The sequence below is a fragment of the Podarcis bocagei genome (genome assembly GCF_964188305.1).
Source record: "Podarcis bocagei genome assembly, chromosome: 8".
Taxonomy (NCBI): Eukaryota; Metazoa; Chordata; class Lepidosauria; order Squamata; family Lacertidae; genus Podarcis; species Podarcis bocagei.
The window spans coordinates 58,178,704-58,193,586 of NC_138133.1; the positions used below are offsets into that span (position 1 = coordinate 58,178,704).

The following is a 14,883-nucleotide window of genomic DNA, read 5'->3' on the forward strand; positions in this document are numbered from 1 at the left end:
AATCCTGAAACGCCCATTAGTGGGTGGTAGGGACCAGGTTGACAACCCCTGGTTTAGAAAAACAAGACAGGATTGTAAGCTTGTTCCCATAAACCATAGTTGAGACTAGATAGATTGTTCAGGTTCAGACATAATGAGTAAATGAGGTTAGAAAACATAAGCAAAAGCTTCGAATCTCAGTCTTGTGATCATGACAAACAAAGGGAAGGGAGGGCATGTAAGCACTCTGGGGCGACTTGAAGAACATTCAAGGGAGCTTTTGAGAGTCTTGCTTCCTGCATTATCTTTCTCTCTTTCTCTCTGAGGACCATTCAAGGGGGCCGGCAGCTTTAACTTGTAACCCATTATCTTCCTGAAATAAAACAGCAGCAAAAAAAAGTGCGGAAACACATTTGCATGATTGTTTATCTTCTTAAAATACCTTCCCTCCCAAAAATCCTTACCACAGCTCCTTAGTTTTACACAGAAGGCATGAGATATGCAAGAAAATAGTAGACTGGTTTATTAATCTGCTTTTAAAATACATTACAGCTGTGTTCTTTTATTTGTAGGCATTGCCATTTCTGATGAGATTGATAAGGTAAGGGCTCTGTCTCGTTAAATGATACAAGTTCTGTGTGTGCCTCTGAGTGTCTACATTGAAGCAATGAAGGCACACAAATACAAAAAACACAAATAACAACTATCTGGAACAGATATGATAAGGCATGCATACCATTAGTGCAGTGTTAGAAACTGAGATATGAAAGCTAGGAGCTAAATGGCACCTTAAATCTAGGTTACGGGTGCAACAATGGAATGTCTAGGCACACTTTTTTATTAACAAGAATACAAAGCTGAAAATGAATGAACTGCAGCTAAAATATTATGTTCATTTTTCACATGCTCTAGTCCTTCCCCTGCCCTCCCCCCTAATATTCTCAAGAAGGTCTCTTCTCCAGTCTTCAGAGAGTAGATTGAAGTGGGGAAGCAGAAAAAGATCCTCCTTTCCCTTCACTCTGCAGTTTAATCTGAAATCTTACGTGCAGTACTGTGCCCAGAGCTCAGAAACTGCTTGCGCTAATGAAATTCTCTGTTGCAAAATGTGCCTGGAGAACAATGGGGGTTTTGAACACTGCATTAGTAAGAAAACATTTGCACATATTTTGAAATTTCATTTTAAATATATTCAAACAAAATCAGTTCTATAAACATAAAATGCTTTGGTATGAAAGCAGATATCTAGTGATGCGCATATATATATATATATATATATATATATATATATATATATATATATATATATATATAAAACGTCATAGACAATCTTTTCTTTCTTCCGGGGGCATTAGAAGAGTCCAGTGTAACTCTATTATTCTAAGCTTGCATTTAATATTTCAGCTAAGATCAGACAGTCTCCCTTGCTGTTGAACTTTCAGTGGCTACTGATGATTTTTTATAGTTAGTTTTAAACTATTTTTCCTCCATTGTACCGGTATTTATTGAGCTTGATGTGTATCATTAAGAGATGATTGCCATTAAGCATTATATAAACGTTCCAGGGAGAGAATGAAAATAAAAAAGCAGCTAAAGTATCATTTTCCCTATCTAGGACGCAGCAGCCTTTAATGCTCCCCTTTTACGGCCCCGTGTTGTTGGAGAATGGGTTGGCCGCGAAGAGAACGATGCAGACCCATTGGCTGCCGAAATGCTGCAGCCTCCAATACCAAGAAGCAAAATGGAACAATGGGATAGCGAAGATAGCAGCAGTCCTGGAGGAAGGTAAACTTTGCTGCTCTTACCAAAAACTCAAACATCTAAAATTGTCCCCTTATTGGTTATCTTAATACAACAACCTGAGTTTAGCCTCTCTAGCTACATAAATTAGACTAGCATCTGCATGAAATGGCAGGTTGCATGAGGGTCAATAAAACTTACGTTTTATAATGAGCTCCATGTAAGGCAGTTTGCCACATGCACTAAAATTAGGTTAGTAAAATATTTCACCTTACGTCTTTTGTTTGGAATTCTGTAGACGAACCAAGATAGCAATATTATCTACATATAGTTCAAATCAGGTACCTATTTAGACCTGCACAGGTGTCTTTGTATAGCAACTGATTAAATGCATGTCATCTCAGAGTAACAGATCTGTTTCCAGGAGTTAATTCAATTTAATTAATTATTAAAGTATTAATTAATTACAGTGTTTACATGATTCCAACATATAATACCATCTGATTAGATGGTTATTTAATTCAACTTAATTATTTAGCCTTGAGTTTAGTAACTCTACTACTTGCAAATAATCTTTCTTTCAAGCACTAATAAAGTGCTAATTTATTAACATTGTCAGATCATTTTAAATGTTAAATGTGATGGAGAATGTTTTTACATCAATTTTAACAGTACATTATTGAGAGCTTAAAAGGCAATTTGGTGGTTTGTCAGGAGTGGGAGCTGAAGGGCTGTTGAAGACACAGCTGCAGTGAAAAATGTGAATGTTCATTTTATTAACTCCTTAGGACTGTTGTACTCCTGTGTACAACAATTTGGATGTGCTGAACCTTCTCTGCCTCAGTGGGTTGTCATTTGCTATGGTTTGAATGTGGCTGAAACTTTGTATTAGCATAGTGGTATCTGCTGAAGGTGCAGTTATTAGGTTCTGGTGAAGAGTAGTAAATAGCTGGCCTCCTAAGACTATATTTAGGGCAAAATGAATATATGACCACAAATAGTTTCTTAAAGAAGAGTTGTGTGATGATGCAAGAATGAAATAGACTGAAGCTATGTTTTACTTTTTCTATTTTATCGGCTAACATGGGTTTGCATTCCTGAAACACTTTAAATCAGCCTTTCTCAACATTTAGTCCCCATATGTTATTGGACTACAACTCCTATCATTCCTAGCCAGGGGTTGGGAACGATGGGAGCTGTAGTTCAAGAACATTTGGAGAAGCTGCCCAGAGTGTCTGGGACAGCCCAGTCAGATGGGTGGCATATAAATTATTATTATTATTATTATTATTATTATTATTATTATTATTATTATTATTAAATATGGAATAAATATGAAATTATGGATTGGAATTATGCTTGTGGTTCCCAGCTATGTGGACATAGCAGCCTGCCTGCAATTCAGCTCCTTCATATGTATTATCTTGTGTTGGTCACGGTAAATTGTTTTAGTAAGATAAAATTATGAATTCTCCCAAGATGTCAATGGACACCCCCAGGTGCTCTCATGGAGAGACTGACAAATCAAAGAGGCAATTCTTTTTCTTCTAGTTTAAAGATGGAACCAAAGACTAAAGGATTGAAACATCAGCAGCAGCAACATAAGAAGCTACTCGCTGCCATGCTCTCCCAGGATTCGTTTGATTCTGTACAAAGCACAGTTCCATCAGTAACAGAAGAAGATATTGACAATGAAGATGATGCTATGGAACTGCTGGGTAATTTAAAAGCTTAATTCACTCACGGAGCAAGTTCAAATGTGGTTTTGCCATTGCTGCATTTACTCTGCCCCTCCTGTAGTATATTGATTGACACCTATTGCGCAAAATCCAGTGTCACCTTATGACTTTCTTCATAAGGCTGTATCACATATGGGGACATGACTACATGCTTTGTGTTCTTGGAAAAATTCCAAAAAAAACCAAGACAGGAAATTATTGCCCTCAGGTTCTTTAGATGATGTCATAACATTCATTTTTTAAATGTTGGGGCTATTTCAAATAAATATATGGGCCGAAAGGATAGACTTAAGCAAAGTACCGTATTTTTCGCCCCATAAGACGCACTTTTTCCCCTCCAAAAATGAAGGGGAAATTGGGGTGCGTCTTATGGGGCGAATGCAGGCTTTCGCTGAAGCCTGGAGAGCGAGAGGCATCAGTGCGCACCGACCCCTCTCGCTCTCCAGGCTTCAGGAAGCTATCCGCAAGCCTTGCAAGCCCGAGTGGGAGTACCCGCGGGCTCACAAGGCTTGCGGGCAGCAGCCTGCAGCCCCCGCGAGTGTCCGCAAGCCTTGCACGCCCGGCAGGAGGTCCCACCGGGTGCGCGAGGCTTGGGGCGGCAGCCTGTCGCCCGAAGCACGGGGAGCCCTCCGGAGGGCTTCCCCTGCTTCGGGCGAGTGTCAGCAAGCCTCGCGCTCCCGGCAGGAGGTCCCCCGGGTGCGCGAGGCTTGGGGCAGCAGCCTGTCGCCCGAAGCACGGGGAGCCCTCCGGAGGGCTCCCCCTGCTTCGGGCGAGTGTCTGCAAGCCTCGCGCACCCGGCGGGAGGTCCCACCGGGTGCGCGAGGCTTGGGGCGGCAGCCTGTCGCCCGAAGCACGGGGAGCCCTCGGGAGGGCTCCCCCTGCTTCGGGCGAGAGTCTGCAAGCCTCGCGCACCCGGCAGGAGGTCCCACCGAGTGCGCGAGGCTTGGGGCGGCAGCCTGTCGCCTGAAGCACGGGGAGCCCTCGGGAGGGCTCCCCCTGCTTCGGGCGAGAGTCTGCAAGCCTCGCGCACCCAGCAGGAGGTCCCACCGGGTGCGCGAGGCTTGGGGCGGCAGCCTGTCGCCCAAAGCACGGGGAGCCCTCCGGAGGGCTTCCCCTGCTTCGGGCGAGTGTCAGCAAGCCTCGCGCACCTGGCAGGAGGTCCCACCGGGTGCGCGAGGCTTGGGGCGGCAGCCTGTCGCCCGAAGCACGGGGAGCCCTCGGGAGGGCTCCCCCTGCTTCGGGCGAGAGTCTGCAAGCCTCGCGCACCCGGCAGGAGGTCCCACCGGGTGCGCGAGGCTTGGGGCAGCAGCCTGTCGCCCGAAGCACGGGGAGCCCTCCGGAGGGCTTCCCCTGCTTCGGGTGATTGTGAGCAAGCCTCGCGCTCCCGGCAGGAGGTCCCACCGGGTGCGCGAGGCTTGGGGCGGCAGCCTGTCGCTTGAAGCACGGGGAGCCCTCCGGAGGGCTTCCCCTGCTTCGGGCGAGTGTCTGCAAGCCTCGCGCACCCGGCAGACACTCGCCTGAAGCAGGGGGAGCCCTCCCGAGGGCTCCCCGTGCTTCGGGCGACAGGCTGCCGCCCCAAGCCTCGCGCACCCGGTGGGACCTCCTGCCGGGCGCGCGAGGCTTGCTGACGCTCGCCCGAAGCAGGGGAAGCCCTCCGGAGGGCTTCCCCTGCTTCGGGCAGGTGAGCGCAAGGCTTGGGGCGGCAGCCAGGGCTGGGGGGGGGGGGAAATAATTTTTTTTAATTCATTTCCCCCCCAAAAAATGAGGTGTGTCTTATGGGCCGGTGCGCCTTATAGGACGAAAAATACGGTAACCCAAAAAAGAATCCAGAGCTGGACTTTATTTTCCTTCTTTCACCTCTGTCGTTACTAACTGTGCTGCCTTCCATCATTAGGAAGTCACCCATTTCCCTACAACGTCGCACTAATTTTAGCCCTTCCCTTACTCGTTCAAATGATTTGTTTCCACGCTGTCAGCTGCTTGCCTAGCCTTGGCTGCTGCTAAAATAATATGGTGCTCTGTTAGTCTTCCTAAAGGCAATATTATAACAATATGTATTTGGTTAAATTAATGTGCATTCCTCCCCCTGTGGTTTCATTTATACAGTTTAACTGGAAAATCTCGCACAATTTTTTAATAACATTAGATTATACAAGTTAGTGAACAAAGTATGTAGCCATAGCTGAAGAATCTCTTAGAAGTGCAGGAAATTGCATTATACTAAGACTTATTGTTCTTCTATCCCAGTATTGTCTGCTCCACTAGTTGAGATCACTAGTGAGTCATGGCCTGATCCAAGGTGGGTCACAACAGGAGCACTAGCACCATGCAGATATATGATAATAGATTAAGAAAGACCCAAAAGCATGTTTGAATTAAAAGTGGGTCCTGAACCTGAAAACGTTGAAGACTGCCAATCTTCTCTGATTTGCAGCAACTTTCCAAAGTCTCAGTAGATGTCTCTTGTATCACCTCCTACCTTATCCTTTTTATTTAGAGATGGTTGACAATTGAATCTGGTCCATCTGCATGCAAACACACGTGCTTTGTCACTGAGCTATGGTACCTTCCCATTTCTTTAATGCTGTTCTTTTTTTTAAAGTATTGGTAATATTCCTTTAAAACAATAGTTTGGGTTTCTCACTATCCCCTCTTTTATTTTAGCTTATTTGTTGGAAGTGTGCATTTTAAATATGTTCAGAAGATATATTCAAGGTTATTTATGCCATGGTTTTAATTAGCACATTATAATGAGTTTTAGTAATTGCTGTATTTGTGGCACATTGATGCCAGATTTAATGTGAGACATCTGTTAAGTCCTTTTTTCTGTGTAATGTGGAAGCTGCTAGTTTAGACCACAAACTAAAGTCTTTTTTTTTTTTAAGGCCTTTCCCCCTTCTCATATACTGTTGTTGGAGCCTGCATGCCACAGTGATTAGATTTTTAGAGTGTTAGACTAGAATAGGGCAGACCTGTACAGTGGTACCTCAGGTTACATACGCTTCAGGTTACAGACTCCACTAACCCAGAAATAGTGCTTCAGGTTAAGAACTTTGCTTCAGGATGAGAACAGAAATTGGGCTCCGGCGGCGCGGCGGCAGCAGGAGGCCCCATTAGCTAAAGTGGTGCTTCAGGTTAAGAACAGTTTCAAGTTAAGTATGGACCTCCGGAACGAATTAAGTACTTAACCTGAGGTACCACTGTATTCAGATTATCATTCAGCCATTTAAACCCACTGGGTGACGTTGGGTTAGTCAGTTTCTCTCAGTCTATCCCTACCTCACAAAGGTTGCTCTAAGGGGGGGGGGGTAGGAGTGGGTGAAGAGAGAACTAAACTGAAGTTACTGAAGGAATGACAGGATTAAATGAATGAATGAATGGTTTGTGTTTATACAGAATACAATTTTACGGTTAACCAAGTAAGCTGTAATCAGAATCACTGCGGGCTAGGGACAAAGGTGAGAGCTGTTTCCTAGTTCTACTGGATCTCTCAGTGGTGTTTGATACCATCGACCATAACATCCTTCTGGACTGTCTTGAGGGGCTGGGAGCTGGGGGCACTGTCATACAGTGGTTCCGCTCCTTCCTCCTGGGCCGTGTTCAGAAGGTGGTGGTGGGGGATGAGTGTTCAGACCCCTGGGCTCTCACTTGTGGGGTGCCTCAGGGTTCTGTCCTCTCCCCCATGCTTTTCAACATCTACATGCAGCCGCTGGGAGAGATCATCAGGGGGTTTGGGCTGGGTGTTCATCAGTATGCGGATGATACCCAGCTCTACCTCTCTTTCAAATCAGAACCAGTGAAGGCGGTGACAGTCCTGTGTGAGTGTCTGGAGGCGGTTGGAGGATGGATGGCGGCAAACAGATTGAGATTGAATCCTGACAAGACAGAAGTACTGTTTCTGGGGGACAGGAGGTGGGCAGGTGTGGGGGATTCCCTGGTCCTGAATGGGGTAACCGTGCCCCTGAAGGACCAGGTGCGCAGCCTGGGAGTCATTTTGGACTCACAGCTGTCCATGGAGGCACAGGTTAAATCCGTGTCCAGGGCAGCTGTGTACCAGCTCCATCTGGTACGTAGGCTGAGACCCTATCTGCCCGCGGACTGCCTCGCCAGAGTGGTGCATGCTCTGGTTATCTCCCGCTTGGACTACTGCAATGCGCTCTACGTGGGGCTACCTTTGAAGGTGACCCGGAAACTACAACTAATCCAGAATGCAGCAGCCAGACTGGTGACTGGGAACGGCCGCCGAGACCATATAACACCGGTCTTGAAAGACCTACATTGGCTCCCAGTACGTTTCCGAGCACAATTCAAAGTGTTGGTGCTGACCTTTAAAGCCCTAAACGGCCTTGGTCCAGTATACCTGAAGGAGCGTCTCCACCTCCATCGTTCTACCCGGACACTGAGGTCCAGCACCGAGGGCCTTCTGGCGGTTCCCTCACTGCGAGAAGCCAAGTTACAGGGAACCAGGCAGAGGGCCTTCTCGGTAGTGGCGCCCTCACTGTGGAACGCCCTCCCACCAGATGTCAAAGAGAACAACAACTACCAGACTTTTAGAAGACATCTGAAGGCAGCCCTGTTTAGGGAAGCTTTTAATGTTTGATGTATCATAGTATTTTAATATTCTTTTGGAAGCCGCCCAGAGTGGCTGGGGAAACCCAGCCAGATGGGCGGGGTATAAATAAAGTATTATTATTATTATTATTATTATTATTATTATTATTATTATTATTATTATTATTATTATTATTTTGAGAGATTGATCACTTCATTGATTCCTCCATGTCCAGTTCCTCCAACTTAATAAGTGTTTTGTACTCTTATGTAGAAAGGATACATAAAAAGAGGTTATGGCTGTTATCTACATACACTTTTAAAAAAGGTAAGCTTCTTGAACACACTGGGCTTTACTTCTGGCAAATGTGTACAGAGTTTTGCTGTAAGGTTGTGGTCCTGCAAGCATTTATCTAGAAGTAAATCCCACGGATCTCAGAACAGAAGGACTTACTTCTAAGCGAAATTGTATAGGATTTTGCCGCACATTAGCAATTTGGCTTATTCTGGCACAAAATCCACGGAGATAAGCCTAATTAGAAAAAAACAGCCTATTATATTCAAGAGCAAGTGGCCCGAGGGAAGAGGGAGTTGTAAAGCTGCAACATAATCAGATATTCAGGAGTTCATGTGAATATGAATGTTGAACTAGCAAACTCAGTATTTAAATTAGATTATTAGAACTGGCGTTCACTACTGAAAATCTGTATTTTTAGCAAAATATGGTTAAAGGTAACAAGACTCTGCTTATTATTACTATTCATGAATTACTATAAGCTGAGTTGTTGTGTACCTAGGATCAGACTATTTCCATCACAACATACAAAAAAGGCAGTGGGGGGCGGCGGGCTAAAATTCCAAATCCATTCCAGATCTGATGAAAAGGTTTCCCCTTCTGGATTTCTGCTATAAGCACCTGTTAAAAGCACAGGAATACTGCCAGCCTCAAGTCAGAATGGCACGGTGTGTAAGTCTAATATTTTCTAGTTATGTCTGTTAGGTAGTAATGCATTACTTGTCCCACACCTCCCCCCCAAAAGGGGAAGCTGGAGATAGAACAGTATCTGACCAGAGAAGCACCAGCTATCTCAACCTGATCCCACTGCCCCCCTGAGGACAGCTGTGGGCTCTATGACCCTCCCCTCCCCCACCCTCCACAAAGGACAGCAGCAAGTCTTATACCAAAAATCTATCTGTTCTTTGTTCATACTCATCTGCTGTTGGCCACCTTTATTTCTGACTTTCACATGTGTTTTCTGCCATTCTGTTCCATATGTCTGGATTAAACCTCTTAAAATTCCTTTTAAAACCCCATTTTGCCCATAAATCCTTTGCCAAACCATCACCACCTTGTCTTTTCCGGGCATTTTGCTACCTGTTCTTCCTACCCACTAACCCACTCCTTGTATCTCTTCTATCATGCCCTGTCTTTTAGTGTTGCCATTCCCATCTGAATGTAAGACCAGCTTTCATGTTATGATTGTCGCAAGAAGCCTGCTCTTAATTGCTCCAAATGTATCACCGCATTGATTTATCATGTACCAACAATGCTAGGTGCTGTGCATAATATGGAGCCCAGAGGTAACATGGTGCTTGCCCAGGTGGTTTAAAATCCAGATGCTGTCCTCTCTATTGGAGTGCGGCAACAAAGAGTAAATTTCCACTGAACAGAACAGAAAATATCCTCATTTCCCCCAAGCTCAACACACCGCAGATGTTTCTCTAATTCCACAGTGAATGGTTAAGACCTGGCAGCTATAAATCACAGCAGACAATCTGCTGCCACTTCTGAAAATTCTCACTGAAGCAGAAGCTTTATAGAAATGAATGGGGCTTGTGCCAGTGTAGCACTTTGAGGATCACTGTTTTAGTAAGGCAGACTCTATAATAATGCTGGAAACAGAGTTTTCAGTTACCTTAATGGGAGTTTTGGCTGTAGTTGGTTCTGATATATTTACATTTCTAAAGTAAGCCCTATTTCAAAATGCTTATGAAGGTTGCATTTGGGACTAATCCCTGAAAAGAAATGGAGCCCATTTTCCAGAATACAAATTGGATAAAAAATGCCCTTCGCATTCTTGAGTTAGATTGAATTCCGAGTAGTCCAGTTCTGGTACAGTGAAGTTTTACTGAGATAATTCACATTGGCAGCATGCCTGTTGCCAATGGCATATAGTTGGTCACAGAGATGACTCCTCCCATTGGATCTGACAGGAAGTTTCCAGAAAACCTTTCACCTGTTTTCCAGGGGGAGGCGTCATCCTGCCCTCCAGTCCAAGCCTGTCTGCAGTCAAAGACACTTGGGTGCTCACTTAGCCTGTAAGTTCAACAACTTTTCAACCCCGCGTGGCACTAGGGAGCATGTACATTTTGGAATATAATTTCCTCCGTTCTCCTCAACTTATCTTTTCCTCTGCTACTTGTCCTTGCTTCTGACATTTGTCTCAGTCAGTGCTTCTGTTGTTTTGTGGGAAGCATTTGGCAAGCAGCCTTTGTGGGGTGGATTTGCAGAGGCTGGGGTTCACCCTCTGCTTCCTTGGGCCACAGCTGAGACTTGGCTGGAGCAGACGGGTTCCACAGCTGCACAAAAGTGGGTGGGACTGCCATTTTGTCCCTCAGCAGACGCGGCCACATTTAGCCCCAAAACTCCTTTTGTTGTTCAGCTTGTCTAACAACCCTTTGGAATCATGAGAGAGTACTCTGCTGATCCCAAATTCCTTGATCCTTAAACTAGGAGGCATTTAAAAAGCAATTATTGTTCCCTGATCAGACCAGTGAATTGACACAGCTCAGAGAGGAATGTTGCTTTGGTGGTTTTCCTCCTCTTCTGATAGTTAGGTCTGGCTTTTTCTGTAGCTTGCCCAGGGGGACTCTCCAGTTTGCCACTGCAATTGTGCACAGGAATGAGGCATGTTTGACCATAGTGGTTCCTTTCACTGTGGCACTGTCTTGCAGTTTCTCCTTTGCTCAGTGTTCGGGGCTACAGTTTTAGAAGGTGAATCTCCCAGGTTCTTTCCCTAGGCGTGCACCTGCACATCTTCAGAGATCACCAGGAGGTGATCTCACAGATTCTCCCCACCTGTCAGCTCTGTGATACTTCTTTCTCTCCCCCCCCCTCCAGGGAGCCTCGTGCAAAGAGTCCAGGGGGACCTGTGCCACCAACCACTGTTCTAATACAATTGCCTGTGGTTTCCCATCCACCTCCTGCTCAGTAGTCCACTGAGGCAGGCAAAGGGCTTCTAGCAGCTGATCTGGTCACTATCTCTGTCCAGCAAACAGGGAACTTGAGTGCAGCAGGTCATTCTACAGTGAATTAGGTGGGGGTTCTTTCACTCTGAACATACTGTTCCACAGATTAGTGGGCAGAAGGGGCAATTGCTGTGGGAAGAACTACAAAAAGATCACAAATTAACCCAGTGGTGTGTTTTTTTAATTATTATTATTCTGGGGAGGAAGCCACCCCACAGAAGTTGCTGTTATTGTCTTCTGTAGCATGGGCTAAAAAGGACTTTTCTTCCATGACATCTAAGCCCACTATTGTGCCCCTTTCTCTTGGTTTTCAACAATGCATGGAAGGCTGAATGGAAACATCACAATAATACTAAAATGGTTCCCCGAGTGACAAAGAAACATTATAGTTTCTCTAAAGAAATGCAACAGCTGTGCTTGTCTCTAGTGAGTCCACTGGTGGTGACTTTAGTCTCCCCTATGGTTATGCTTTCAGAATAATTACAGGAATTTATCAGCTTTTCAGAAGGTTTCTTCTATTGTAATATTTTTCAGAGAATGAGGATTAAATAATTTTGATGGTTATAGGTTGTTCATACCTTGCAATATATTTGTCTTTTCTTTATAGCAAGTGACCTATATGTTAACCTGTAAAGACACTGTGTCCTTTAGAAATATTAAGATCAGTAGCAACTTTTGTTCCTTAAATGTCATGGGGAAATAGTCAGCAATCCTACACATGTCTACAGCAAAGTAAGCTGGTTCAATGTGACTTACTCCCAGGTAAATGTGACACTTGCATCCTTGTTTATTTATTTATATTGGCTGTTGTTCACTATTCTTATTTTGAAATATTGTATACTGAATCAAGTGTCTTAATACTATTATAGGCTAACATTTTGTTATAGAAGCATATAGAAGCAATTTCCAGCATTTGGTTGTTGCCACTTGAGGGCACTAATGCATTTTCTTTATGGATCCAGTAATCTTAACCAAACTTAAATGTGTGAAAAGGATCTTACTAAAAATGAGTTCTGTGCAAGAAATATAAAATATAGCTCCTTGAACAAAAAGCTGTGTTGGATTATTTAAACAAAAACACTTCCAAGCCTGGGAAGAATAACCAGAATGTGTATCTTTCAGCACACTTCCTTTACTTTTCTTTTTTTATATAATTTTTCCAGTTTATTAACTATTTCACTTTTCTCAAAAATTGGAGTGCATCAGAAAAAAAAGTATATTCAAAAGTGTAAAAGTGCATTGCAAAAACAAAGAATAAATATACAATGCAATTAAATATTCAGATTCAAATTTACTTTGTAAAACTAGCTTGTCTGTGTGAACAAAAATAGTTTAAATCATGATTTTGTCATGTGGGGCTGTATGTGTTTATATAGTTATTAATCACAGTAGAATTGCAGCTGTTATTGTTATTGATAGTTCTGTAAAAATGGACAAATAAGCTCCCTTTAAGTATCTGTTTCCTTGATGCTACTACACACTGATAATTGTAAAGTTTCATTTTAATATTCTTGTCCTCGTTCCTTTTAAGTTTAACATTTTATTTAGTCAGTTCACAGCAGGCAGATCCAAAAATATACAGAGCTCATCCTGATTCATAAATTAAGTCTTACTAACTACATGGATATATCTGCACCTGTGTTCTTGGCGCATTTCCTTGACATTTGCCCCTCACAGTCATGAAACAAATCTATGCATCTTTCCAATACATAAATGGTTTATTCATCCTTTGAATTTGCTAGGATGACCTTGACGTAAGCTTGTAAATTAGCCAAGTTAGCTTTTGCTTTAAAAAATGAAGAGACAGAATTAATTCATTGGCCTTGTTTATATGTCATGATAAGTTATTTTGCTCCACCCTGGTCCTATTTGTTTCTGCAATGTGTTCAGCTAAGTCCAAGTTTGGTTTAGTGTATTCTGTGAATCCAGGCTTGTGGTTAACTTCCCTATAGGCTAACCATGAGCTGCAACCAAAGTTTTTTTCCTAGTTACTGCTTGTGGTTAGCACTGAGAAAGTTTACCCACGAGTCTGGGTTTGGATGACATACTAAGCCAGTGTTTTTTACTACAGTAGAAAAAGACTGAAGAATCTGGCTTAGTGCAAAGCAGGCCAGTGGCTAGACCAAAACATACAAGGATGTAATGGTTCTTAAGGTGCAATATGCAATTTATTGCCCAATTGAATTAATATTAACATGTATGAAAAGCTCAGCTAGATGTATTTCGAGGCTCCACTGTATATCCATTTCTATTTTCTTCATAAAGGCATTTTCTTATTTTCAATTTGGTCCTTCTGAAAGGTTCTGTGATATTTAAAACCACCAGCAACATAGTGGCCGAGATCTAGCGAACTGCACAAGTAATTCTGTGTGCCCAAGGAGGTTATTAACTTACCTTTCTTGAGCACAATCACCCCATGCAACATAACAAACCACTTTCAAAACAGAAAACATTTTCAAAAGCCATTTGTGATGAGGCATAGGAGTCTACTGTTCAGTTATGTCCTCCTCACTCCCCCGGGTCCCCCCCCAAAAAAAGACCCCTGTATGCATATTTAAGTTATTGAGCTTATCTAAGGCAACCCTTTGGCTCCTAGGCTTGGACTACCTTAAAATATTAGTTTAAGATTTATAAAATGCACCTCTGTATAACTCCTCTAAGTTAATAGCATGAAATCATTTAAAACAATCCTCAGTATTGTTCAGTGTAAATCTGTTGATGTTACAGATGGTTACTGTTTGATTAATTTCATGATTTGCCCTACCTTACTATTTTTAGAGTGGAAATGGCATGCATCAGTAGACTTTTGGCAAACTAGCAAAAGTTGACGCAACAAGAAACTAGTTGAGTAAACTATGAAGACATAAAGAAATACGAGCGAGGCATTCAAGGCTAGGCCAAAATTTGATTTAGCGCTATATAAACAGCTAAACTATATAGCCATGTGTCTGAAAAAAAAATCGGCTACCTCAACAATATGCCAGCGGTAATGAATTCAGTGTTTGTTTACCGGCAACAATTTCTTAAAATATGGTAGTTGAATATGACACACAGGTTCCCCCTTTCCCTCCTACACACAAAGCAAGCACAAATGTGTTTACAGTGGAGTTTTATTGAAGAAACATATGACAAACAATCTCCTGTGAACTTTGGCTGGTTTTTCAGAAACCAGTATAATTTACAAAACAGGCATGCTTTTTGCCAACCCCAAAATCATGCCTCTAAAAATAATATTGCACAGATCTACATACCCTTCTGAGTGTATACCTTTTCCTCCTATAATGCTTTGTTAGGATGTGCTAGATCAGGCATAGCGAACCTCAGTCCCCCAGCAACCAAATGGTGATAACAGAGGCATGGATGCAGCTCCATGCTTGGTCAAGCTCTTTCAAGGGAGTGATAATTAATGACCTACTAACTGGAATGTGTTAGTTCAGTGTTCAGAGTTGTGAGTCGTGTCAGAGAGAGCTAGCAAAAGATCCATGTTCTGTTCCTGTAAATAATCCACTGTATATAATAAACACCTAACCACAAGTTCCTGATTCCTGCTTCATCTATCCTGTCTGCAGCCAAGACGCCAATTGCTTCCGTGGATTCTGCGTTTACTCTGCTAGGTCTGGCTAAGGTC

General features: G+C 43.2%; 1 protein-coding gene across 3 annotated transcripts in view; it reads left to right on the top strand.

Moving 5' to 3' along the window:
* The window catches only part of LOC308592802 (uncharacterized protein C8orf34 homolog), a 98,652-nt gene that overhangs the window by 34,380 nt on the left and 49,389 nt on the right, over window positions 1-14,883 (top strand). For all 3 annotated transcript variants that reach the window (XM_081204661.1, XM_081204659.1, XM_081204660.1), the window contains exons 5-7: window positions 552-580; window positions 1,592-1,761; window positions 3,268-3,434. In XM_081204661.1, coding sequence (XP_081060787.1) covers window positions 552-580; window positions 1,592-1,761; window positions 3,268-3,434 — 366 coding nt within the window. The remainder of the gene's footprint in view (window positions 1-551; window positions 581-1,591; window positions 1,762-3,267; window positions 3,435-14,883) is intronic.